At 35.9% G+C, this 27,034-nt stretch overlaps 3 protein-coding genes across 3 annotated transcripts in view; 2 read left to right on the top strand and 1 right to left on the bottom strand.

Moving 5' to 3' along the window:
* The first annotated feature begins 1,623 nt into the window (after positions 1–1,623).
* On the top strand, positions 1,624–5,124 carry LOC100513517 (olfactory receptor 6C2-like). Its single transcript, XM_084955868.1, has one exon. It carries the CDS (start codon positions 2,395–2,397, stop codon positions 3,331–3,333), a length of 939 nt encoding a protein of 312 aa, XP_084811994.1. The 5' UTR covers positions 1,624–2,394; the 3' UTR covers positions 3,334–5,124.
* Positions 5,125–5,413: 289 nt separating this feature from the next.
* LOC146403204 (uncharacterized) overlaps positions 5,414–27,034 on the bottom strand; it is a 732,844-nt gene continuing 711,223 nt past the window's right edge. Inside the window, exon 3 of the mRNA XM_084955867.1 lies at positions 5,414–5,457. The gene's annotated coding sequence lies outside the window, so the exon portion shown is untranslated. The remainder of the gene's footprint in view (positions 5,458–27,034) is intronic.
* Positions 18,676–19,611, top strand: LOC146403216 (olfactory receptor 6C2-like). Its single transcript, XM_084957852.1, has one exon. It carries the CDS (start codon positions 18,676–18,678, stop codon positions 19,609–19,611), a length of 936 nt encoding a protein of 311 aa, XP_084813978.1.

The raw sequence follows: 27,034 nt of genomic DNA, 5'->3' as shown, positions 1-27,034 counted from the left end.
GAATGCAACATTCTCTCTTATGTCAAAGAGAATGGAAATTCCTCTAAACGAGATACAGACTGCTTGTTCCTAGTCCAAAGAATACATATAAAATTTATTCACTTTAAAATAAACATATTTATTGAGCTCTTAGTAAATGCTGAATAGGGTCAGCTACTGTGGAATCTCAGGGAACAAGACTCTGAAGAGCCCAATGTCAACAAAATGACACTCACAGGTCCAGTGATAGAGACAGAGGCACTATGCGTGAAAGAGGCAAAAACAAGAGGCATGTAACTCAGACAATGAAGTTTCAAGAAACTTTTTCTCAGGAAGAGACATTAAGCCCAAACTTAGTATCCGCCTAGTAACTTCCAGTGAAGGTAAAGGCGGGGTGGGAAGCTCCTAATGAACAGAGAAACAAGAAAGAGACTCCACCCAAATTATAAATATTTTGCTCTGCTTTGTGGAAAGTGACTATCCCTCTTTGCTGGACACACTCTAAAGAGCTGTTGCACAGGGAACATTCCTTTCTAAATACAGACACCTTCACCACACGCGTGTACTGTCAGTGGGTCAGAAGCCTCAAGCACCTCAGGTAGTCGATGCCACAATTTGGCTTTTAGGTGCAGGAAGAATCCATGCAATTCTGGTATTTCTAATTAGTATCAATCCACAATTTCAACTGTAAACGTTAATGTCAAATAATATATTACCTACTTCGAGTTCGACATCGCCGCAAAAACACAGGTGAAGCACGGACGATCGGATTAGAGACAAAATACCAGACAAATAACAAACACATGTGAAAACTTGCCCCAACAAACCGCCCGGCACATAGAAAGTGCTCAGCAATTGCAGTCTGCTTTTCTGGTTTTCTTTCTGTTTTAGTACCAGTTGGTAAATTTTTAATTACAAAATAATTTTGTACTTACAGAAGAGTTGAAAAAATAGTGCAGCTAGTTCTTAGACATCCTTCAGCCCGCTCTCCTTAACGGCAGCACCCTGCCCAGTGCATTAACCCTAAGGAAGGAACACTATACACACTATAGAAACTAAAATACACATATAAGGACAGCTCAGGGTCGCAGCCAGGCCGAGACAGGCGGCGGGCGGCGGGCGGCGGGCGGCGGGCTGACCACCGCCTCCAAACCTGGTGCCGCCGCCGGTGCCTCCTCCTCCACTGCAATGAGGGTCGCGCGCTCTCTGGGCGCCCCCTGTCGGATCGGCGGCTGCAGGTCCACACACAGATTTCCCGACTCCTGATCTGGAGCCGAGGGGCTGAGCTTGCTCAGCGCAAGGGCCAACCTCCCTGAGGTCTGTGAGTCCCCACAGAAGCAAGGAGGGCCAGGCTTGAGACTCAGGCTTAGGGGTTGGGGTGGGGGTCTCAGAGGAGGGGACGATTAATTGAAAAATAATTTAAATAATATTAAAATTAATTAAGTACAGACATTGCGTGGGTTTTTCCCAGTTTTTCCACTCATGTCACTTTCCTGTTGCAGGATCCAGCTCAAGTTACTACTTGGCAAGAAATCATCGTGACTCCTTGGTCTCCTCCTCCAACTTGTGTCTCATCCTGTCTTCCTCTGGCCTTCATGACCTCCAAAGTATATACAAGTGAGGTTAAATTCTTGAGGGTTTTGTTTTGTTTTTTTTCTTTTGTTACCATTTGTAATCATTTCTTGAACCAATACTGTAGTAACTCGTTAATGTAATACTTATCAAACGCGATGTTCTGTTAGAGTGAAAAATGGAAGGAAAATTGGGTATTCATATAGAAACTTATAGACAAATAGCAAAACCGGAAAACATTGGGTGTTATTTGGATGACACAGTTATGATACCAAAAGTAAAATAAAATGAAATAACTTCTTTGGTTATTGCAGTAAAAGCAAACATTCCAATACTGCACACATAGCCTGTATACAATGTCAAACTCTGCCATTTATTTGCATTTAGCAGGAACCAACACTTCCAAGTAACTTATGAGTCCATTCAACCTGATGAGTAATGAAGAATTATTAGGAGCAAAAGGACATTATAATACACAAAATCATAACACAGAGATAATCCTTTCTAATTCTATAGCTAAATACATTTCAAAGAATGAGAGGCAGAATTGAGATTAATTGAAAAATAGAGATGTGAGAACACACAAGAAAGTATAAATATTGGACTGTAGTACAAACTTATGTCAGAAAAACATGATCTTGAGGAGAACTCTTATGCACATCAAAGAGCTGAGAATCCCTGAGTTTTGATGGGACATAAGGAAGTCAAAGAAGAAAATGACTATTCACTGCATAGATTGGATTTTTTCTTTACACAATAGTCATGGCCTCATAATTTCATACAAGTTTTCTCAGTTCAAGGTCACTTGAGTTGGTGAGGAGTTGGAAGAACTACAAGTCAGCCATGAGAAACCGTACATCATTATCTACATTCATACTTCTGGGACTGACAGGTGATCCTCAAATGCAGCTTCTCATTTTTCTATTTCTGTTTGTCTCCTACACGCTGAGTATAACTGGGAACATGACCATCATTATACTCACTTTGGTAGATTCTCGCCTTAAAACTGCCATGTACTTCTTCCTCAAACACTTCTCCTTTTTAGAAACCTTCTTCACTACGGTCTGCATCCCCAGGTTCCTATACAGCTTATCAACTGGGGACAAAACTATCTCCTATAATGCCTGTATGGCTCAACTATTTTTTGTCATCCTTTTTGGAGCCACAGAATTTTTTCTCCTGGCCGCCATGTCCTATGACCGCTACGTGGCCATCTGCAAACCCTTACATTATGCGACCATCATGAACAGCAGAGTCTGTGGATGGCTTGTCAGCTGCTGCTGGATAGCAGGTTGGTTGGTCATATTTCCACCACTGTGCCTGGGCTTAAACCTGGAATTCTGTGACTCTAATATCATTGATCATTTTGGCTGTGATGCTTCTCCTCTGCTGAAGATATCTTGTTCAGACACACGGTTCATAGAACAGATGGCTGTGGCCCTTGCTGTGCTGACTGACATCATGACACTTCTGTGTGTAGTCATGTCCTATACCTACATCATCAAGACCATCATAAAGTTCCCTTCTGCCCAGCAAAAGATGAAGGCCTTCTCTACCTGCTCTTCTCACCTGATAGTGGTTTCTATCACCTATGGCAGTTGTATCTTCATCTATGTCAAACCTTCAGCAAAGGATGATGTCGCAATTAATAAGTGTGTGTCCGTGCTCACTACTTCAGTTGCCCCCATGCTAAACCCATTTATTTATACCCGGAGGAACAAGCAAGTGAAACGAGCTTTCACAGACTTAATCAAAAGAATTTCATTGATCTCAAAGACGTAAAGGAATGTTGAAAGTCAGCATCAAATAAAAATATAAGTACAAAAAGAGTAGTTCACCTTAAAGTCATAATCTTCAACTCTTTGTTTTTTCTTTTTTAGCCACACTCGAAGCCTATGGACGTTACCAGGCCAGGCATTGTATCCAAGCTGCAGCTGCAACCTGTGCCACAGCTGCAGCAATGCCAGATCCTTAACCTGCTGCGCCACAGCAGGAACTGTGTCCATAATCTTCAATTCTTAACTATTGTGCCCTGGTCTACTGTCTGTTCATATTAAATGATTATAACACTGTTACTCCTGAATCTTGTCTCCAAAATCATCATTTCAATCCATGTTAAAATAAGCAAATTGAGTCATTTCAACTTTTGTTGAAAATAAACTTTCTCCAAGACAACATTTCATATCAAGAGAGCATGAAGTTAAACTTCCAAAAAAGGGCTTTACCTAAATTCTTACCTGACTCTATTCAATCTTATGTTCAAAAAAAAAAAAATCAAACTCTTGAATTAACAGGAAAATGGTGGAACCAGAGTATCCATTGCCTTCTTTAAAACCAAAAATCCAAAAAGTTTATGTACAATTATAGTTACTCTTCTTAAGCAGGAATAAAATAATTTTTCAAATATTAATGAGTCTGAGCAAAACAAAATGGATTTTAACACTATGGGTGTAGACACCTGGAGATTCATGTCTATCTTGTAAAAGAAATTTTGAAGCGAAAAGATTTAGAGTTTCTGGATTTTCTCTAAAGTGAAGGAACACAGTCTCCACATTAATTCATCACCCAGGTGGCAGTGATCTGATAAAACCTGCTGAGACAATAAAACCATCTTTATGATGACAAAACAAGAATAGTGCTGAGATACATAATACAATGCAAGTCCTAAATATAACTAAGTTAAGCCAATAGGAACCAGCAAATTAAAGTCCTAAACATCAAGAAAATTAAACTAGAAATATACTTGGAAGCCTGGGGTTATAGACAAGGAATCCAATATGAAGTCATAATTGTTTCCTTGAAGATTATCTTCAACACTGAAAAAACATAAAGTGTGACCATCACTAATATTTCTCAAAGAAAGATATTCTACATTTGGTTATTTTATTCCTTACAGTCTTTCACATTTTTCACTATAAACCTCAGTGGTCCAGACTGGAGTGTTTTTGACTGTCATTTCTAGACCTGTGCACAGGGTGTCAGCTCTTATATAAAGTTTTCTTCCCTGCATCCCCCTCTAACCTGCTTAGTCCTGTGTTTGGAACCCCTCATATATGTACCTGTCAAACGCTACAGTTAGTTCTTTTGAAATAACTAGTCATCACAAAACCAGTGGTTTAAAACTTGAGTTTCTGGGCCCACAGGCTGTTTCTGCCTATTTGAGGAGACATCATCTGATCTTAGCCGGGTTTGTTCATAGGATTGTGACTGTGGATGATTGGGTCTTGCTGTCCAGTAAGGCCTCATTCACAACTGTAGATGCTGAATGTCTCCTTACTAATATAACTGAACTCTCGTCCAGATAGTTTTATCCTCTAGTTAACACTTGGTCACATGGTAAGATCCTGGGGCTCCAGGAGAGACAGTGGAAGCACACATGGGCTCTAACGTCCTAGACACAACATCCCTTCCACCCACAGTTCAATGAGCCAAGCAGGTCACAGGACCAGTCGAGGTTCAAGGGACAGAAATGAAATTACCTATGTGTGAAAGAGTCCAGAGAGACACGTTGCAGAGGGTGTGGCTGGGGAGAGAGGTAGCGATTTTTGCTCCCCCTCTTCCACAGACACTGTGTCCCCCTTATATTTCATAATTCCCTAACATTTTCTCTCAAGTATACTATTATGTCTTTAGTGTGCTTATGATGCCCTGGGAAGCCAATGGTGATTAATGTTGCTTTTCAAGCCACACTGCCTCAAAAAAGATTGACCAACAACGCCAGCCCTCAGGAAATATTCCATGGCAGTGACAAGGCAAACACTACCCGATCACAGAGAGTACAACTCCCTCAGGAGAAAGAAGACAACAAGCAAGATGAAGAAGCTGAGAAACCACCCCCAGTCAAACCAATAGGAGAACTCACCTAAAACAGTCAACAATGAAACAGATCTCTGCAGTCAGACAGACCTGGAATTCAAAAGAGAAATAGTGAAAATACTGAAGGAATGAAGAGAAGATATGAACAGTAATGCAGATACCCTCAGAAAGGAGCTAGAAAATATAAGGAGGAGCCAAGAAAAACTAGAACATTCATTTGCAGAGATGCAAACTGAACTAGGGGCAGTAAAAACCAGAATGAATAATGCAGAAGAACGAATCAGTGATATGGAAGATAGAATAATGGAAATCACTCAATCTGGTCAACAGACAGAAAACCGAATCAAAAAACTGGAAAGCAATATAAGAGACCTATGGGATAATATAAAACGGGCCAATCTACGCATAATAGGAATTCCAGAAGGAGTAGAAAAAGATAAGGGGATGGAAAATATATTTGAAGAAATTATTGCTGGAAACTTCCCAAATCTAAAGGATACTGGATTCAAGATACAAGAAGCACAGAGGGCCCCAAACAAACTGAACCCAAACAGACCCACACCAAGACACATCATAATAAAAATGGCAAAAGTTAGTGATAAAGAGAGGATCCTAAAGGCAGCAAGAGAAAAACAGAATGTTACCTACAAGGGAACCCCCATAAGAATATCAGCTGATTTCTCTACAGAAATACTACAGGCCAGGAGGGAATGGCAAGAGATATTTAAAGTGCTAAAAGGAAAAAATATGCAACCTAGAATACTCTATCCAGCAAGAATATCATTTAAAATAGAAGGGGAAATAAAAATTTTTCCCAACAAACAAAAACTTAAAGAATACAGCAACACAAAACCCAGGTTAAAGGAAATATTGAAAGGGCTTCTCTAAACCAAAAAGAAAGGAAGGAAAGGGAAGAAAAAAGAAAAGAAAAAAAAAAGAAGAAGAAGAAGAAGAGGAAGAACTAGGACTGAGGAAACCGCAATCAGAGAGCAGTCACCCAAATAAGCCAGCATACAGATTTAATCATGAACATGCTTCAAACAAAATAAAATTAAAAAGAAAAAAATAAAAGAGTCATCAAAACCATAAAATGTGGGCAAGGGATGTTAGGAGGTAAATAATCCTTTTTGTTTGTTTGTATGTCTCTCTTCTTAATTTTAATATAATAATGAAGTGTTTGAACTTACAGGACCATCAGGCTACAACACACAATTATGGGAAGGGGTTAGCATACTTAAAAAACAGGGCAACCACAAGCCAAAACCAAATATTGCATTTGCAAAAAATGAAAAAAAAAATACACTCAAGCAGGTAATAACAGGAGACCATCCAACCAAAAAAAAAAAAAAAAAAAAAAAAAGAAGAAGAATGGAGAACCATGGAATCAACTGGAACACGAGGATCAAATGGCAATAAATCATCATCTATCAATTATCACCTTAAATGTCAATGGACTGAATGCCCCAATCAAAAGACACAGAATGGCTAAGTGGATAAAAAGGCAAAAACCTTCAATATGCTGCCTACAAGAAACTCACCTTAGGACAAAAGATACATATAGATTGAAAGTGAAAGGCTGGGGAAAAGTATTTCATGCCAATAGACATGACAGAAAAACAGGAGTCGCAACGCTCATATCAGACAAAATAGACTTTAAAACAAAAGACATAAAGACAAAGAAGGACACTATTTAATGATTAAGGGATCCATCCAAGGACAGGATGTTACTATCATCAACATATATGCCCCAAACATAGGAGCACCCAGATACATACAACAAATATTAACAGACATAAAGGGAGATATTGATGAGAATACAATCATAGTAGGAGACCTAAATACCCCCCTCACATCAATGGACAGATCCTCTAGACAGAAAACCAATAAAGCAACAGAGATCCTAAAGGAAACAATAGAAAAGTTAGACTTAACTGATATCTTCAGGACACTACATCCAAAAAAATCAGAATACACATTCTTCTCAAATGCTCATGGAACATTCTCAAGAATCGACCACATATTGGGACATAAAACGAATCTCAATAAATTTAGGAGCATAGAAATTATCTCAAGTATCTTCTCTGACCACAATGCCATGAAATTAGAAATCAACCACGGGAAAAGCAAAGAGAAAAAACCTACTCCATGGAGACTAAACAACATGCTACTAAAAAACCAATGGGTCAATGAGGAAATCAAGAAGGAAATTAAAAACTACCTTGAAACAAATGATAATGAAGACACAACCTCTCAAAATCTATGGGATGCTGCGAAAACAGTGCTCAGAGGGAAATTTATAGCAATACAGGCCTTTCTCAAACAAGAAGAAAGATCCCAAATGGACAACTTAACCCTCCACCTAAACGAATTAGAAAAAGAAGAACAAAAAAGTCCTAAAGTCAGCAGAAGGAAGGAAATTATAAAGATCAAAGAAGAAATCAATAAAATAGAGACTCAAAAAACAATAGAGAAAATTAATAAAACCAAGAGCTGGTTCTTTGAAAAGGTGAACAAAATTGATAAACCCCTGGCCAGACTCACTAAAAAGAGGAGAGAAAGAACCCAAATAACCAAAATTATAAATGAAAAAGGAGAAATCACAACGGATACAGCAGAAATACAAAAAACCATAAGAGAATACTATGAACAACTATACGGCAACAAGTTTGACAATCTGGAAGAAATGGACAATTTTCTAGAATCTTACAGCCTGCCAAAACTGAATCAAGCAGAAACAGACCAACTGAACAGACCCATCACTAGAAATGAAATTGAAGAGGTCATAAAATCACTCCCTACAAATAAAAGTCCAGGACCAGATGGCTTCACAGGTGAATTTTATCAAACATATAAAGAGGAATTGGTGCCCATCCTCCTTAAACTCTTTCAAAAGGTTGAAGAAGAAGGAATACTCCCAAAGACATTCTATGAGGCCACCATCACCCTCATTCCAAAACCAGACAGAGATACCACCAAAAAAGAAAACTATCGCCCAGTATCTTTGATGAATATAGATGCAAAAATTCTCAACAAAATCTTAGCCAACCGAATCCAACAACATATCAAAAAAATTATACACCATGACCAGGTTGGGTTCATCCCAGGTTCACAAGGATGGTTCAACATACGCAAATCAATCAGCATCATACACCACATTAACAAAAAAAAAAGTCAAAAATCATATGATCATCTCAATAGACGCAGAAAAAGCATTTGACAAAGTTCAACATCCATTCATGATCAAGACCCTCGCCAAAGTGGGTATAGAGGGAGCATTCCTGAATATAATCAAAGCCATTTATGATAAACCCACAGCAAATACAATCCTCAATGGGGAAAAACTGAAAGCCTTCTCCCTCAAATCTGGAACAAGACAGGGATGCCCACTCTCACCACTGCTCTTCAACATCGTTTTGGAAGTCTTAGCCACAGCAATTCGACAAACAAAAGAAATCAAAGGCATCCATATAGGAAGAGAAGAGATCAAACTGTCACTGTATGCAGATGACATGATACTATACCTAGAAAACCCTAAGGACTCAACCCCAAAACTCCTTGAACTGATTAATCAATTCAGCAAAGTGGCAGGATATAAGATTAACATTCAGAAGTCAGCTGCATTTCTGTATGCCAGCAATGAAACATTAGAAAAGGAATACAAAAATACGATACCTTTTAAAATTTTACCACACAAAATCAAATACCTCGGAATACACCTGACCAAAGAGGTAAAGGACCTATATGCCGAGAACTATAAAACTTTAATCAAAGAAATCAAAGAAGATGTAAAGAAATGGAAAGATATTCCATGTTCCTGGATTGGAAAAATCAATATTGTGAAAATGGCCATCCTACCCAAAGCAATCTACAGATTCAATGCAATCCCTATCAAATTACCCATGACATTGTTCACAGAACTAGAACAAACAATCCAAACATTTATATGGAACCACAAAAGACCCAGAATCGCCAAAGCAATCCTGAGAAACAAAAACCAAGCAGGAGGCATAACTCTCCCAGACTTCAAGAAATACTACAAAGCCACAGTCATCAAAACAGTGTGGTACTGGTATCAAAACAGACAGACAGACCAATGGAACAGAATAGAGAATTCGGAAATTAACCCTGACACCTATGGTCAATTAATCTTTGACAAGGGAGGCAAGAACATCAAATGGGAAAAGGAAAGTCTATTCAGCAAGCATTGCTGGGAAACCTGGACAGCTGCATGCAAAGCAATAAAACTAGAACACACCCTCACACCATGCACAAAAATACACTCAAAATGGCTGAAAGACTTAAATATACGACAGGACACCATCAAACTCCTGGAAGAGAACATAGGCAAAACACTCTCTGACATCAACCTCATGAATATTTTCTCAGGTCAGTCCCCCAAAGCAACAGAAATAAAAGCAAAAATCGACCAGTGGGACCTCATCAAACTAAAAAGCTTTTGCACAGCAAAGGAAACCAAAAAGAAAACAAAAAGACAACTTTCAGAATGGGAGAAAATAGTTTCAAATGATGCAACTGACAAGGGCTTAATCTCTAGAATATATAAGCAACTTATATAACTCAACAGCCAAAAAACCAATCAATCAATGGAAAAATGGGTAAAAGACCTGAATAGACATTTCTACAAAGAAGATATACAGATGGCCAGCAAACACATGAAAAAATGTTCAACATCGCTGATTATAAGAGAAATGCAAATCAAAACAATGATGAGATACCACCTCACACCAGTCAGAATGGCCATCATTAATAAATCCACAAATAACAAGTGCTGGAGGGGTCGTGGAGAAAAGCGAACCCTCCTGCACAGTTGGTGGGAATGTAAACTGGTACAGCCACTATGGAGAACAGTTTGGAGATACCTTAGAAATCTATACATAGAACTTCCATATGACCCTGCAATCCCACTCTTGGGCATCTATCCGGACAAAGCTCTATTTAAAAGAGACACATGCACCCGCATGTTCATTGCAGCACTATTCACAATAGCCAGGACATGGAAACAACCTAAATGTCCATCGACAGATGATTGGATTCGGAAGAGGTGGTATATATACACAATGGAATACTACTCAGCCATAAAAAAGGATGACATCATGCCATTTGCAGCAACATGGATGGAACTAGAGAATCTCATCCTGAGTGAAATGAGCCAGAAAGACAAAGACAAATACCATATGATATCACTTATAACTGGAATCTAATATCCAGCACAAATGAACATCTCCTCAGAAGCGAAAATCATGGACCTGGAGAAGAGACTTGTGGTTGCCTGATGGGAGGGGGAGGGAGTGGGAGGGATCGGGAGCTTGGGCTTATCAGACACAACTTAGAATAGATTTACAAGGAGATCTTGCTGAATAGCATTGAGAACTATGTCTAGATACTCATGTTGCAACAGAAGAAAGGGTGGGGGAAAAACTGTAATTGTAATGTATACATGTAAGGATAACCTGACCCCCTTGCTGTACAGTGGGAAAATAAAAAAAAATGTTGTTTTTCAAATTAATCTTTAACAAATAACACTTGAATAAATCCCATAGGAAACAATAAGAGTAATCTTGTAGAGAGGTAATATCTATAATAACTCTTAAGTGATCCGGAACCATACAGAGAGAAATAAGGTGGGTGTAATTTATGTGGAATTAAAAGGAATTTGATTCTTAAGAAAGTACTCTGAAAATTTTGTTTTAATTTTAAAATATCTTTTTACATTTTTCACTCATTATAGCAGTAATAATCATATAATGAGAGCAATAAACTTTTCCACAAAAAATATATATTTGCTAATTCTCAAAGTAACTCTCCAAAGTAAATTTTTGAAGAAGGGCAAAATTGAAATTTGGTGACTCCCATTTCCTTATCATGTGTAAAATATTGATAATCATATCTCTTGATCCTTGCTATATTATAATTGTATTTAATCATTCTCACTTCCTTATTTGGCTTTTTTATTTTTCTCTTTTATCTCCATTTCCCATTACCATTCCTCAGACCTCAATAAGGCAACCCTCTTCAATGCTTTTAAAGGTTTATTTTTATTTGTGCATTTTTTTAACAAAATATGTTTGAATAGATCTAACAAAGCAATGTATTTATAGTAATTGCTGAAAAATACTATTTATTCCCAGTGGCATTTACCTCCAAGTTATATGTCCATTCCAGTATATGGTACAGCCTCCCCAGTATAATAGCAGTGTGACTTCAAGGAATCCCTTTTAAAAGTATACAAGTATTATTTTTTAAAGCATCAGTTAAGACACTAATGCATAAGTCTCCAGCAAGAGTGAGAAATCCCTTTATTAATCATGACAATATTTAATTATAAAAATATAGTATTTTCATGGAAAAGGACACAATGCATTATTTAGCAATACATGATTATGCTGTGAATATATAGAAATAATCATGAACTTCTAAAACAAATACAAATGCTTCAGAATAGAAATAAGGCAATACAAATTGAGAGGAAATAGAGAACATGAAGCCAGTCATATATCACCACCTCCTTAATTTTATGACAAATTAAAATTAACTCAAAATTGATTTAGGTTATATGGACATTCAATCCAAGGTTATGTTTTCCCCAAGCACCACCTGTACGTTACAGATTTAGAAGAGAAAGAGGTTTTTAAAAAATCATCCTTGGGTGATTGATTCCAAGGATGACAAAACTCAGTGGTATCTCTTTGTACTAACTCACTATATAGTTTCTTATAATTAGTTCAAGTTTTTGTTATGGCTTGGTTATTTCATTTTTTCCCCTCTGCTTAGGTCTAAGCACAGGTTGGTTCTATAAATCTGACTTGCTCCTACGGGTTTCTTTCCTTAACAATGGGGTGTGAACAATTGATTGGTGGATTTGAATTCAGTTATGTTGTACTCTTAAGCCTGTGTAGATGCTGACTAAATAAAAATAGATGTGAAAAACTACATTTTTTTCATTTTGAAGTTAATAAATAATAAAAAAGATCCAGACACAGGGACTATCAAGATTTCAGGAAATCTTTCTCACTTGTGAAGATCACACAAACCTCTAGACAAGTTCAGATTCTTTGCTCAAACTAGGAAGAAATTATACAGAAAAGAAATAAATCATTTTTCTAAGCAAGCACGAATTCTGAAATGATGTAAACTGAGAAAAAATAACAAAACACAAAAAGGAAAGTGTTTTGTATAAAATAGATTTTTAAAACAGCTGAAAGAAGGAACAAATTGAGAGAGTCATCAATAGCAGTAGATTTCATAGACCAAGATAAACATAAAGAAGAGAAAAAAGTTTGGGGATTTTTTTCTAAAAAAGCTCTCTTATAAAGAAACAATGTTGATATAGGTCTTAAAACAAGGCTGAAGCTTATTTCTACAATCTGTTTGGGAGATTGAATACTGTTGTTTCATATGTGGTTGTAATAGTTGGTGTGGTTTTTGTATTCACAGAAAGATTTCATTCTTACATTTACATCCTAAAATTTATTTTCTCCCTAAGTTAATACTTAATTCAGTCTTAAAACCCTGGATAAATAGACATCTAAATTTTGTGGAGGAGATTTTAGCTTTGGGTAAAAGATTGGACAAAATCATCTCTGAAATCTTTTACCTGTAAGATGCTGCCATTATGTTCTACCATTTGTAGATCTCGTCTTCAACTTCCTAACGGACCCCGGTATTGCCATGAGTTCTGCATATTGTTTTTATCATTGCAATTCTTGAAGTAGATATCTATTTAGGTATGTAGATATATGATTATTGATTCTTAAACATTGTGTTCATGTGCCTTTCTTCAAAATATAGAGATGATAATCTTTAAGGAGAAGGGTGAATTGGTCAGAATGGGTACTAACTGCAAGAAGAAATAAGGAGAGGAAAAAATGGGGAAAAAAAAAGAAAAGTAGGCTATTGAACCCTACGTCAACATTCCTCTAATTCCTTGAAAGCAATATAATTTTTTTTGTCATTGACTGTCAGTGCACCTGAAGTCTTCCAGGCAGTGCCTTCTTTCACTCTGCTCCCTCTCTTTCTAAGATATTCTCATAAATAATGTGACTTCAAATAGGCTGATTATGCTCACATTTACATATATGTAGGGCAAATACACTGACAGTTTTCTGACTTCAGTAATCAACTTACCCTGGGACATTAAAGTCAGAAGGTACAAATTCAGGTCTGCCATCATCTATCTGAGTGTTCTTGGGCAATTTGCTTAAATTCTCTGTCTACTTTTCTCACGTGCAAAATTCAGGTACAAATAATATGTACACCTTAGGACTGTACTGATTCATTTAGACAATTGAAGGTAAGTATCTAGAACTTTGTCCGTAGCAGTACAAGCATCCATCACTATTTACTTTATCGAATATTCTTATTTTCTTATCTAATCATTTTCCCTTGAGGATAAACTAGATGTGCATATATAGAGATTTTCAATGTAATACTCATTATTTTCACTCCTTCCCTGTCAATCCTAAGCTTCTTAGAGTGACATTCTATATTCTTTTTTCTCCCCATATTTGTTTATCACCAGGTCTGGTCATATTTGTATCTGTAATACCTTATTAATTTATTCCTTTTCTACTCTCACAGCACTGATTTACTTTGAATGTCTTTATCTCATTGCTGAAATATTGAAAAAGGCTATTGATATACTCATCATATATCTTTACCACCCCCACTCAACCTTTCAAAATCAATGCCATCAAAATAATTTTCAGAAAGCCCAGATATGATTAATACATCCCAATGTTTTGGGGGAGGGGGACAAAAGTTTTTAAAGTATTTGTAACTAACCTTCTTTCCATGCTTGATCTTTCCTTGAACCCCTGATACCATCCCTCATTTAGACAGAGATAAATTTTGGCTTTAAATAAGACCCATGATGAATAGAGGAAAGAGCACATTCTCGGGTTTTGTGTTTCAAGTTCATGAGGTAATAAGATTATATTGCATATAAGATTGTGTGTGTGGGTACATATGTATACAATGAAATCTTGCCATTCCTGACAAGATGCATGGACCTAGGTAGAGGACATTATGCTAAGTGAAATAAAATGAAGACATATACTGAATGATTTCACTTATATTTGGAATCTAAAATAAAATGAACAATTGCAAACAGAACAGAACAGACACAAAATCACAGAGAACACACAGCTGGTTGCCAGAGGAGTAGGTGGTGAAAAGGAAAAAACAAACAAAAACAACCAATGGAGGAGTTCCCCTCATGGCTCAGTGGTAAGGAACCCCACTATCATCTATGAGGATGCGGGTTTGACCCCCGGCCTCGCTCAGTGGGTTAAGGATCCAGCATTGCCCTGAGCTGTGGTGTAGGTCACAGACGCAGCTCAGAACCCGTGTTGCTGTGGCTCTGGCATAGTCTGCCAGCTCGGATTGGAGCCTGGGAATCTCCATATGCCGCGGGTGCAGCCCTAAAAAAAAAGACGCAAAAAAGACCAAAAAAAAAAAAAAATGGTAATTGTTTGAGGTAATGAATACTAATGAGCTTCATTGTGGTGGGTATTTCTCAAAGTATATTTATAAGAAACCATTTGATTTTATACCTTAAACACACATATTTCTTGTGATTTGTACCTCAAAGTGAAAAAATTAATGAAAAAATAAAATGAATATATACCGTATAATTCCATTCATATAATATTCTAGAGAAGGCGAACTAATCTCTAATAACAGAGAACAGGTGGGTGATTGGCTGTGAGCAGAAGCAGGAAGGGATGGACAGGAAGGAAGGGGGAAAAAAAGGAAACTTCAGGAAATGATGGATATTTCCTGAAGTGTGATTGTGGTGTGTGAAGTGTGAAGTGTGATTGTGGTGATACTTTATTGGGCATATACATATACAAAACATCAAATTGTATACTTTAAATAATTCAGTTCATTGTATGTTCATTATATCTCAATACTATAGTTAAAAATTAAAGAGTAAAAGTATTTGATAGACCTAAATGCATGAAACTATGAATTAAATGCCAAAAATCAGTTTTGACACTTTTAAAGACTTAAAATCTTTAAAAAAGTAACATATTTAAAAGAACAAGATATGAATAGGTATAAAAATAATTTACATTAAATTTAATTATAGAGGCAAATGTTTGATATAAACTAATTTTGTGGTTAATATAAAATTGTACAAATTTTCTAAGTGAAATACTTTTATCGAGAAATTTCACTTTGACAAATATTCTCACACATGAAAAAATATTTGTATGAACATACTTTTGACAGAAGGTTGGCAATTTTAAAGGATAAAAATAATTATATATTTAATTCAGGTATTGGCTTTAAAATGGCCAAAATATTCATAGACCCAATGTTATTAATAGTGATAATTGGAAAAAATTATATTATGTGAAAAATTAAGGTATGATTCAATATATAAAGTGTATTTTTTATTGTGGTGAAGTATACATAACAAAATTTAGCATTTCGACAGTTTTTAAGTGTAAAATTCAGTGGCCATAAGTACATTCATATTGTTATCCAACCACGAAAGCATATTTTGTATCCAATTACAAGATATGATTGCCAATTTTTTAGTATTCAGGAATAACATTTGTAACAGTGTATTCAGAGAAAGAAATGTCTAGAAAAATAGGATCTATAATATAACCCCTTCCCTTGTGTAATTTTATAAACTTCCTTTTTCTTGCCTGGTTGAAATTGTCCAATGATAACAAAACACTAATATAATGAAAGATTTTATTGATATAAAAAGAATTAACATCTTCAAAATGCCTTACTAGATGTGAAAGATTTTTTTTAATGAGCCATGTAACTGAAATGACACAGTTGCCCTCCTGACCTGTATCAAGTGCTGCTATAACATCCTCCTGTCTCCAAGGACACAGTCCCCATTGAAACCTGTGTTACTTGCGTTTTTCCCAAACTTCATTACTCAGAAAACTAAGTAATAATTCTTGATTATAGGTCAGCAAGGATGATTTGCTTTTTTTCACTTAGTGGCATTTTCGGCAAATTAAAAAGAAGATTCACATTCGGCACTATAAAAGCATTTCTCTCTCTCCTGATGATTTAAAATTGATCCCCTCCACCAGTGGAGAGAGCTCCTCAACTCTTACTATAATTTATTTTTATTTCAAAGATGGAGATTGTAAAAAAATATTTGGAGGCTTATAATAGCACCAAAACTATCCTAAGCAAGGCTTTCCAATTTGTTGGAGAGAGTGAACAATGGAAGTTCTCTGCATTCCCAGACACGCCAATGAATGTGAAGACATAAATAGCTTTATTAAAATACAATATTTAACATTGTTGTTGTAATGTTGCTCTGTTTCAACAACCAACAGAAGCTCTGATTTACAAACAGAAGAGTAAGTGTGATAAAGTTAGTCTTTTTGATTGTAATTCTCTTTGTAGGATCTAGGTTATATTTTCCTCCAGAAAGAAAAAAAATGGGTTGTAATAATAATTTATATTTTTAATGTATTTAAGATTAATATTTTGAGATGTCAATTTTAGAGTGAATATCCCTTGTATAGATAAATGTCATTGCCTGGGAGTTTTCTATGTACAAGATATGTAAAAAAAAAAAAAAAAAGATCTGTATCTAACTTACTGTAAGGAATATTCAGGGTAACTTTTTATAACTATTCAACCTCAAATTAAAAAAGTATCTTCCTGTGTACTGAGGTCTATCAAACTATCCTTGCATTCCTCTTCCTGTCTCCCCCCAAGAAAATAACATAATGGTCAGATAACCCATCTCATTACAGATCTCTGTGTTCTTATGGAACATTTGTTTGAAAGACAGAATAATCAGAAATCAGATACTTAAACTTTGTCAACCTGTCTACTAACTGCTATTATAAAATACATTGTAATGTCTTGAATGAAAAGGATATATTTCAAGAAGTGTGTAATGGTCAAAGTTTTGAAGGACAGGGTGAAATTTCATAATGATGCATACAGCATCTGAGAAATTAGGAGAGGAGTTCCCGTCGTGGCGCAGTGGTTAACGAATCCGACTAGGAACCGTGAGGTTGCGGGTTCGCTCCCTGCCCTTGCTCAGTGGGTTAACGATCTGGCGTTGCCTTGAGCGGTGGTGTAGGTTGCAGACGCGGCTTGGATCCAGCGTTGCTGTGGCTCTGGCGTAGGCAGGTGGCTACAGCTCCGATTAGATCCCTAGCCTGGGAACCTCCACATGCCGCGGAACGGCCCAAAGAAATAGCAAAAATACAAAAAAAAAAAAAAAAAAAAAAAAAAGAAATTAGGACAAAAGATGAAAGGAAGGTAGGTGGGCTGCAAATATATATGCATGTATGCATATCCCTTCCACTTCTTAATGTGATATATAAATATGTGATAGTTGTTGGATGGGAGGCTAATTTTCCTAAAAAGATTTTAACTTTTGAGTAAGCCATAATTCTCTGTTAATGATTTTTTTTTTTTTTTTTTGGATACTGTCAACACTGGAGTTGGGTAGTCACAGCCAATCCTGCCCAACATTAGTAAGATGAGCATGCAATAAGTTACTTATACAATACAAAAATATATTGGTAAAACACAGGGGGGGATATTTTCTATTAATTGATGTCATAAAATCTCAAGACATGAAATAACATACACTAATTCTATAACAGAAAATACTACCACTGAATCCCTACTGGTGTAGCATCAATGAAGATAATTCGTTGACTGGAAGATGCTGGAGGGAAGAGAAGGCAGTCATCACTGTATCGGTAGTAAAAGTAGCAGCGAAAAGAGCTCGTTGACTGTGAAATGTGGGGCTGTGGGCAAGCAGCAGGGTGTGGGTTGTTTGTAAGAATTAAGTACTCAAAGTAAAAATTAACCAGCAAACAAAATTTCATTTTGGTACGCACACCTCAACTTTTGCTCTTGAGTCTATAGAGTGAATTCAAGTTATGTTAGCACAGTTAACTCAAAGTGGCAAGAAAATACTTGAAATAAGGATGCAAATTCTTTTCCTTTTTTTTTTTTTTTTTTTACTGAAGTATAGTTGATTCAAGGATGCAGTTTTTTATAACATTTCTGAATAGGTAAAAATTCTTAAGACTCAAAAGACATTATTGCTACCCATAAAAGTGCACCTCCTCAGCATCTCCTTGGGCACAAAGGAAAATTTTAAGGACATGATGGAAATAAAATGTAAATATAAATATACCTATTTATGTACAATATTATATATAATTAAATATAAAATCTCAAATATATTAAATTTTAAATTAGTTTAAATGGTCTGTAATCTGTAGGTAAACTTCTCTGAATATCACCTACAGATTGAGAAGTCAGAGGTCAGTGATGAGAAACCGAACAATAACAACATTCATTCTGCTGGGACTCACAGACGACCCCGAGCTACAGGTTCTGATTTTTATCTTTCTATTTGTAGCCTACATGCTGAGTTTGACTGGAAACCTGACCATCATCACACTCACCTTTGTGGATTCCCACCTGAAAACACCCATGTACTTTTTCTTAAAAAATTTCTCCTTCTTGGAGGTCTCATTCATATCTTCTTGCATCCCCAGATACCTATATAGCATAGCAACAGGTGACAAGATCATTACCTATAATGCTTGTTTCATTCAAGTGTGTTTCACTGACCTCTGTGGAATAACAGAGTTTTTTCTCCTGGCCGCCATGTCCTATGACCGCTACGTGGCCATCTGCAAACCCCTGCATTATGTGACCATCATGAGCAGCAGAGTCTGTGGGATTCTCATCAGCTCTTGTTGGATGGCTGGTCTCTGTGTTTTAATCCCACCACTTAGCCTGGGTTTAAATCTGAAATTCTGTGACTCTAACAGGCTTGATCATTTTGGCTGTGATGCATTTCCCTTAGTGAAAATCTCATGCTCAGACACATGGCTCATGGAACAGACGGTTATAATCTGTGCTGTGCTGACCCTGAATATGACTCTCACTTGTGTAGTTCTGTCCTATGCTTACATCATCAAGACAATTTTTAGGTTCCCTTCTGACCAGCAAAGGAAAAAGGCTTTTTCGACCTGCTCTTCCCACATGATTGTGGTTTCCATCACCTATGGAATGTGCATTTTCATCTACATGAATCCTACAGCAAAGGGAGAAGTGACTATTAAAAAAGTGGTTTCACTGCTCATTTTTTCTGTTTCACCTACTTTGAATCCATTTATTTATACCTTGAGAAATAATCAAGTTAAAAGAGCCTTTAAAGATTCAATTAAAAGAATAGCCTTGCTCTCAACTAGGTAAAAAAATAAAAACAAAAACAAAACGCAATGTTTTTAAACCATCATCTCAAAACCAAGGCCAAACAGTCACAATGTTTATTTTTGGAGCTTGTAATCTTGTGTTTGCTTTTTAATAATATATATGTGAGTCACATTAATTTTCTCAGCATTTCTTTAACCTAGCTTCTATATAGACCCACTCAAGCCATTTTTATATCTTAATTTTCAATCCAATATCTGAGAGCTTTGCATGTCAACTTCCAAAAAGAATCATTTTGAAAAGATTAATATACAATAAAAGTCATTACTCTGGAAAATGTAGGGTAAAAATTTCTGTAGATCTTCTAAATATATACAACAATGATATGAAAGATGTGTAGTAAGAGTAATTTTACATAAATGTCTGAAACAAAAGTTCACATAATTTAAATCAAATGCGAAAGAGAATAATAGCACTTCCAATATTGAGGAAAAAAAGGAAAATACATATTAGTCAATGAGCACACATAAATGTGGATAAAATATAGTCAATATTCTTTTGAATCCATAGCTGAAATCATTGCAAAATTGTATATAAAATGTATCAGAAGTAATGATACAACTAAAAGTAGAGCAATGGGGGAGGGAGTGGGATGGGCTGGGAGTCTGGGGTTAATAAATGCAAACTATTGCATTTGGAGTGGATAAGCAATGAGATCCTGCTGTATCGTGCAGGGAGTCATATCTAGTCACTTGTGAGGGAACATGATGGAGGATAATATGAGAAAATGAAAAGAAAAAGACTGGGTCACTTTGGAGTATAGTAGAAATTGACAAAACATTGTAGACCAACTATAATGGAAAAGATAAAAATCATTAAAAGTATAAGTAGAGAAATATTCTATGACAGGAAGGGGTGCTCAAGAGAGTATAGGCAGGGGTTATGGGAGCATGCATTGCACTACACATCACAGAGACTTAGGTTTGCAGTTTTAGGATTAGTGCTGTGGGAGCACTTGGTGACACAAGAGCTGCACATTCAATGAAATTCGAATTGGAAAACCATGCCCATTTCGATAGAAAGATGATATCTTTTCTGAAAAGTATTGTCTGCTGCTTATAGAGTTAGTCAAGGAAAAAACACCCCCTGGTGTGTTTGATACCTGTGCCAACATCTAACACAAATTAAGATTTATTAGTACAAATTCTGTGACAATAATCTAACTTCTTAGACACAATGAATTGAAAAGCCCACACGAATACACTTCCTTGGAAACAATGGTATTTACACCAAGTTTATTTACTGCTATCTAGAAGGCAATGAAATGCAGAGAGATCACAAATTATATGGAGCACTGAAAAAGCTGTAGTCAGTAGGAATTCTGTTATCTTAAATGTATTCATCGCTTATAAAAATGTAAACTAGCCCAAAAGAGAAGTTATATGCATGCTAATAAATTTGAAAAAATAAAAAAAATTAACAACAGTAAATGGAAATGTAACTTACTATGTGTAGAAAATGAAATCAAAGAAGTAAACTAAAGAAATCAAAAGGCAGTTCTTTGAAAAGTCCGACAGCATAGATAAGCCCCACCCTAATGAACTGATGAGTAAAAAAATGAACATGTTCAATATCTTATTGGAAGATCTTGGATATGCAATAATAAAAGAAAAATCGTTAGAGTAAATATGAGTGAGAAGAAATAAAAATATTGCATTTGATTGATTTCAAAGTCTTATTCACATTTTGCTTTTCTGAAATAGAGTTATGTCATACACTTGTTCACAGTTTATTCAACATTTTCTTTTCAATATTGATACATAGTATAATTGCATATCTTAAAATTGATGAAATTTGATATATCTGTTTTTTAATCCTGGGGACATTCTTACATACCCAGAAAACTCAAGAAACTCTAATAGGACACTAGTGGAATTAATAATGGAATTTGGTGTTCTAGATTAAAAAAATGGAAATTATTTAAAAATCAGCAGACAATCATAGAAATAGGCAACAGGAAATCAATAAGAAAACATTATTTCAATCATAATAGTCATAAAAATGTAATACCAAGAGAATAAATTAAACATAAAAGTATAGTGTACACATAAAGTATGAAATCACTTAAAAGAATGTAAAATATAACAAAAGAAAGGTAATCAAGGAGTTCCCATTGTGGCTCAAGAGGATAGAAAACTGACATAGTGTTTGTGAAGATGCAGATTTGATTCCTGGTCTCACTCATTGGGTTAAGGCAATTGGGTTAAGGATTTGGCATTGCCCCTAGCTGCGGTGTGGCTGTGGTGTAGGCCTGCAGCTGCAGCTCCAGTTCAATCCCTAGCCCAGGAACTTCCATGTGCTGCAGGCAGCTGCTAAAAAAAAAGCAATCAACAGTCTTGGTAGGAAAATTCTAATATGAGCACTCCTATGTGTATAAGTATAGGTTGTTTATGTATTGCAGAAACACTTAATTATCTACTTAATTGCATAAAATCACTAAGCAAGTAGATTACTAAAGAAACGTATTTTTCAAATACATTTCCATCTACAAAATACTAGATTATCAAATTCCACTCCCAAATGAAAGAAGTAAGTCACAGTTAACACTAGTTCAGTATAAATAAACAGCAAATGCAAAAAAGAAAAACCCCTTTGAGTGTGTAAATGTTAGATGTTATACAATGGAATATTAGTATATTTCATAAACAGTACGAAATCATGCTACTTATACCAACATGACTGGACCTTGAGGGCATTATATTAAGTGAAATAAGTCACACAGAGAAAGAAAAATACTGTGCAATCTCACTTATATGTGGAATCTAAAACTAAAACAAAACAAAACAAAACTAACTTCATAGAAGAAGAGGTCATGTTCCTGATTACCAGAAGGGGGAGGGCAGTGGTGATGGGAAGTTTGGGGACAAGGATGTGAAGGGATTGGATGAAGGTGGCCAAGAGATACAAATGCCAGGATGAATAAGGGCTGGGGATGTAACATAAAACGTGCTGATTATAGTTAACACTGCTGTAAGGTATGTTTGAAATGTGTTAAGAGAATAGGTCCTAAGAATTCTCATTCTAAGGAAAAAAATTTTATCTACATCAGATGGAAATTAACTAAGCTTATTTTGGTAATCATTTCACAATGTATGTAAGTAGTCATTTTTGCTGAATACCTTAAACTTGACATTCAGTGCTGTATGTCAGTTGTCCCTCAGTAAAACTGGAAAAATATAAAATTCCCACAATAAAAATGAAACTGTAAAAAGAAGAACATTCTAAACTCAAAACAAGCAGAAAGAAGTACACAAAGAAAAGACCAGAATGGAAATAAATGATATAGAAAAATATTTCAGAAATCAACAGAGCCAAAAATTGGTTGTTTGAAAATATTGACAAAATTGGAAAATATTTAATATCATTGAACAAGATAAAAAAAAGAGACAAAATTCCAATTACTAAAATCAAGAAGAAAAAGAAATGTGTTGCTGTCGTGGCTCAGCAGAAACAAACCTGACTAACATCCATGAAAATTCGGGTTCAATCCCTGGCCCCACTCAGTGGGTTAAGGATCTGGCATTGCCACAAGCCGTGGTGTAGGTTGCAGATGTAGCTCAGATCTGGCATTTCTGTGGCTGTGGGGTAGAGTGGCAGTTATAGCTCCTATTCGACCCCTGGCCTGGAAATTTCCATATGCTACAGCTGCAGCCCCCCCCCACCAAAAAAAAAAAAAGAAAGAAAGAAAGAAAAAGAAAGGAAGAAAGAAGTACGTTACTAAATGTCACAATAATAAAAAGCACTCTAAGGAAATACCAAAAACACCATAAACCTATTAGATCACCAAGATGAAATGGACAAATTTCTAGAAAGACACAAACCACCAAACTTAAGAAAATTAATTGATTTATAACAAGTAGAGAGATTGATAGATTAGTAATTTTTTAAAAAGCTTCTCTTAAATCAAACACAAGAAATAGATAGCTTCAATGGCGAATTTTGCCAATGTTTCAACAACTGGTATCAGTCTTTCACAACCCCCTGAAGAAAATAGAAGAGAAAACCTTTCCCAACTTATTTTATGAGGCCAGCATTATCACGATCCCAAAATCTGACATAAGCATGGCAAAATAAAACTAAAGACCTTATGAATACATAGTCCTTATGAATATAAATATGAAGATCCTCTAAAAATAACTTAAATCCAGAAATATAAAAAAAGATTATGTACTGTGTATGATGAAGAATATCTGCTTTAAACACTTCTATTCAACGTTGCAGCAGAAGTTTTTACAAAGACAGTTAGAGGGGGGGAATAAAAGAAATAAAGACAGAAAATGAAGTGAAACTACTTTAACTATTTTTATTTGTAAGTTACATGATCATGTTCATAGAAAATCCACAAAATCCACATTGCCATTTGAATGACTAGGTTTAACAATTTTGGAGGATATGTAATCAATAAAATAAATTTGTTGCATTTCTGTATACTAGTAATTCACAATTTGAAAATGAAATTAAGAAAATGTAGTGTTTAGGAACTGGGCCTGGGGAAATGAGTGGGCTTGAGACTGGCAAGTTTTGGTGTTCCCTTTTGGGATAGCACTTTGCAATATGAAACAAAATCCAAATAATGATGCATCTTATAAAGGCCATTTGGAATAATTTATGATAAATTTCTATAATGTTTTCTAAATTATTACTTTTGTGGAAATCTGTCAATTGTTAAAAATCAAGAATAAATTTACAGCAGTGAGTGAAATAGAGAATAAGTACATACAATGAGTACCTTGCAGTAATTTTAATGAAGAGTAAAAAAGTATTCAAAATCAGAGATTGTTTTAAAAAGTAACCAAGCATTGATAAAATGAACACTACACACAGGGATTTTTATAGACCAGCATGTGAAAGTTCCCGGGCCGGGGGTCGAATCCATACCACAGCAGTGACAATGGCGAATCCTTAACTTGCTAGACCACGGGGAACTCCATTTTTTTCCCCTGCAGGAATTTTTTGTGCTGAAGCTTGTATAAATTATTGAAGTGAGGAGTTACCACTGTGTCACAGCAGAAATAAATCTGACTAGGAACCATGAGGTTTTGGGTTCAATCCCTGGCCTTACTCAGTGGGTTAAGTATCCAGCATTGCCATGAGCTATGGTGTAGGTAGCAGCTGGAGCTCTGATTTGACCCCTAGCCTGGGAACCTCCAAATGCAAAGGGTGTGGCCCTAGAAAACAAACAAATAAACAAAAACTACTGAAGTGATACTTAGTGCCCTGTGTTTACAAATCTAAAAAATAGCACTTTTATGATTCAATTTTATGGAATGTGCTCCCATTTTATATGTCTTAATAAACATGCACAGAGATATACAAAAGAAGTATGCCTTAGTGTACATATACAAATACCAATAGTTGTCTCTTTTCCATGTGTAATTTTTATGTATTTCCTTTTTGATTATTTGAATTATTTTTACAATTAAAAAGAAATATTCATAAAAATTAGTAAATAAGGAAAATTGTTCCCTGTAATTTAAAAGGGTTTATGATGAAGTTCATTTTGATTTCTGTCTCTGAAAACACTGGCCCCACTGTTCCTTCAGGAGTTTTTCTTTCCCAATAAGTTTACACACCAGATTCCTTAGTGACTTTTGAACCAGTCACTAAGGACATAAATGTTTATTCACTTAGGTATGTACATGAAAAAAATGTTAGTATTTCAAAGGAATCATAACAGCAGGTTCTCTAAAAACCACAGAGGGGTCCTGCACCCTCCAGCTTTTTTCTTAAAGGGAAGAGTGTTTTCTTAAAGAAAAGAGTGTTAGATTTAAAGCGAGTTCAAAAGCTTGAGAAAAATCTCAAAATGTTCTAGAGATAGAAAACTCAGGAAACCTCCACCTGTGAGTGTGAGCATGGACTTACAAAAATGGGTGATTGGCAGTGCACCCACTATTTCCATGGACACATTTGCGGTTGCTTTTTGTCACCCTGGGGAATTTGGGGTGAAATGACTCTCGGAAGCTATGATGACCAAAGAGTAAGTATGTTCACCTTGGTCACTTATCTCACCTTGACATAGAGATAGAATGATGCTTGCCTCTGAAAACTAAGATGATTTGATTTATGAAAAGGTCTTTTTAAGAAATTAAAGCAGGTAATTTTTATAGTGATGAAATAAAACACATTAAAATAAATGTCAGCCTGCTGAGGCATTAGTGAAATTATCCCAACGTAGCATGATTTTTTGAACACCCAGAAGCAACCTTTCTCAATATCTCATTCACTCATGCAAACGATAAATATATAGACACACACATTGTAGAGAAATGTGTGTATATGTGTGTGTGCACAGAAACATACACATATGCTTTCCTCAATATCATGATACACCTGTTCGTGTTCCAACAGTGATTACCCTATGCACTTGTAAATTTAACAACAAAAATCATCTTTGAAGAATAAGTAGAGATTATGACCCAGCACTTTCCTATAAATCTCTTTGTTAAATTTGGTCCTAAGTATCCAGGCAAGATAATGATCCTACTTAGGAAGGAAAAAAAAAATATGTTTGCAAAAAAGAACACTGCTCTGCCAACAATGTGCCAGCAGAGGGAGGATACGTGTGAACAGGTACATTTCATTCCTATAACTTCAGGTGATCTATGACGGTTGGTCCCTTTATGGTCTTTAAATACCCCCTCTCAGGAATTAACTTAGTTCCATTTCTTTGACATGGTGTTTTACACATGACGTGCTGAATAGTAGAATCTGGGCACAAAGTGGGGGCTGCCTCCTGCCTTCACCTGGGTAGGAAAAAAAGGAAAGAACCAAGTGAAACTATTCATAAGGCCTCCAAGGGATGCTTTTCAGTTAGCAATGTAGGAAAATGACAGCCTTAGAGATACACTTTCCAATTGGAAATATTTGAGTAGCATCAGGGGTAAGTGATTTAGGTCCAAAGAGGAAACAGCTAGAAACCGATATACAGAATTACAAATCCTGATTTCAGTTTGTAATTTCTCAGTGAGGTGTGTTGAGAAGTTGTGACATCAAAAAAGAGAAAACTCTGAATAGCAACTTGGACAGAAAGAGGAAGGCAGCTGTCACTGTGGTCATCAGTATGAGCTCTCAGCATCCACAGGTCATGGCCTAGAGTAATGCCAGAGGGATTAGCAGTAACTCCTCCACCAAAATGAGCTTTAGCAGTAACGCCCATGTTCAAAGTTATGGGAAACATCTGTTAAAGACATTTTAAAAAGGAATGCCAATTGCATTGAATGAGGAAGCCAAAATGTGTTTGAGGTTAGTAGGTTAAATGTGGGATGTGTATGTTTTAGAGTATAAATTTATTTGATTATAAATCTAAAATTCCACTAATTGCATAATATAATTTGAATGAAGCATAGTCTTGAATCTCAACAAAATTATTTCCTCCTGCTGAATGCTAAGGTAGTAAAAAGCAGAG

Source organism: Sus scrofa, chromosome 5, assembly GCF_054392235.1.
Source record: "Sus scrofa isolate SSC_HxYL_T2T_F1_AM1 chromosome 5, Sscrofa_HxYL_maternal_Yorkshire_Landrace_v2.0, whole genome shotgun sequence".
Taxonomy (NCBI): domain Eukaryota; kingdom Metazoa; phylum Chordata; class Mammalia; order Artiodactyla; family Suidae; genus Sus; species Sus scrofa.
This window is presented reverse-complemented; position numbering and strand designations above follow the sequence as displayed.

Bases quoted from the DNA above. Each gene is read 5' to 3' on its own strand.
- LOC100513517 (XM_084955868.1), top strand. From the start codon at position 2,395: ATGAGAAACCGTACATCATTATCTACATTCATACTTCTGGGACTGACA.
- LOC146403216 (XM_084957852.1), top strand. From the start codon at position 18,676: ATGAGAAACCGAACAATAACAACATTCATTCTGCTGGGACTCACAGAC.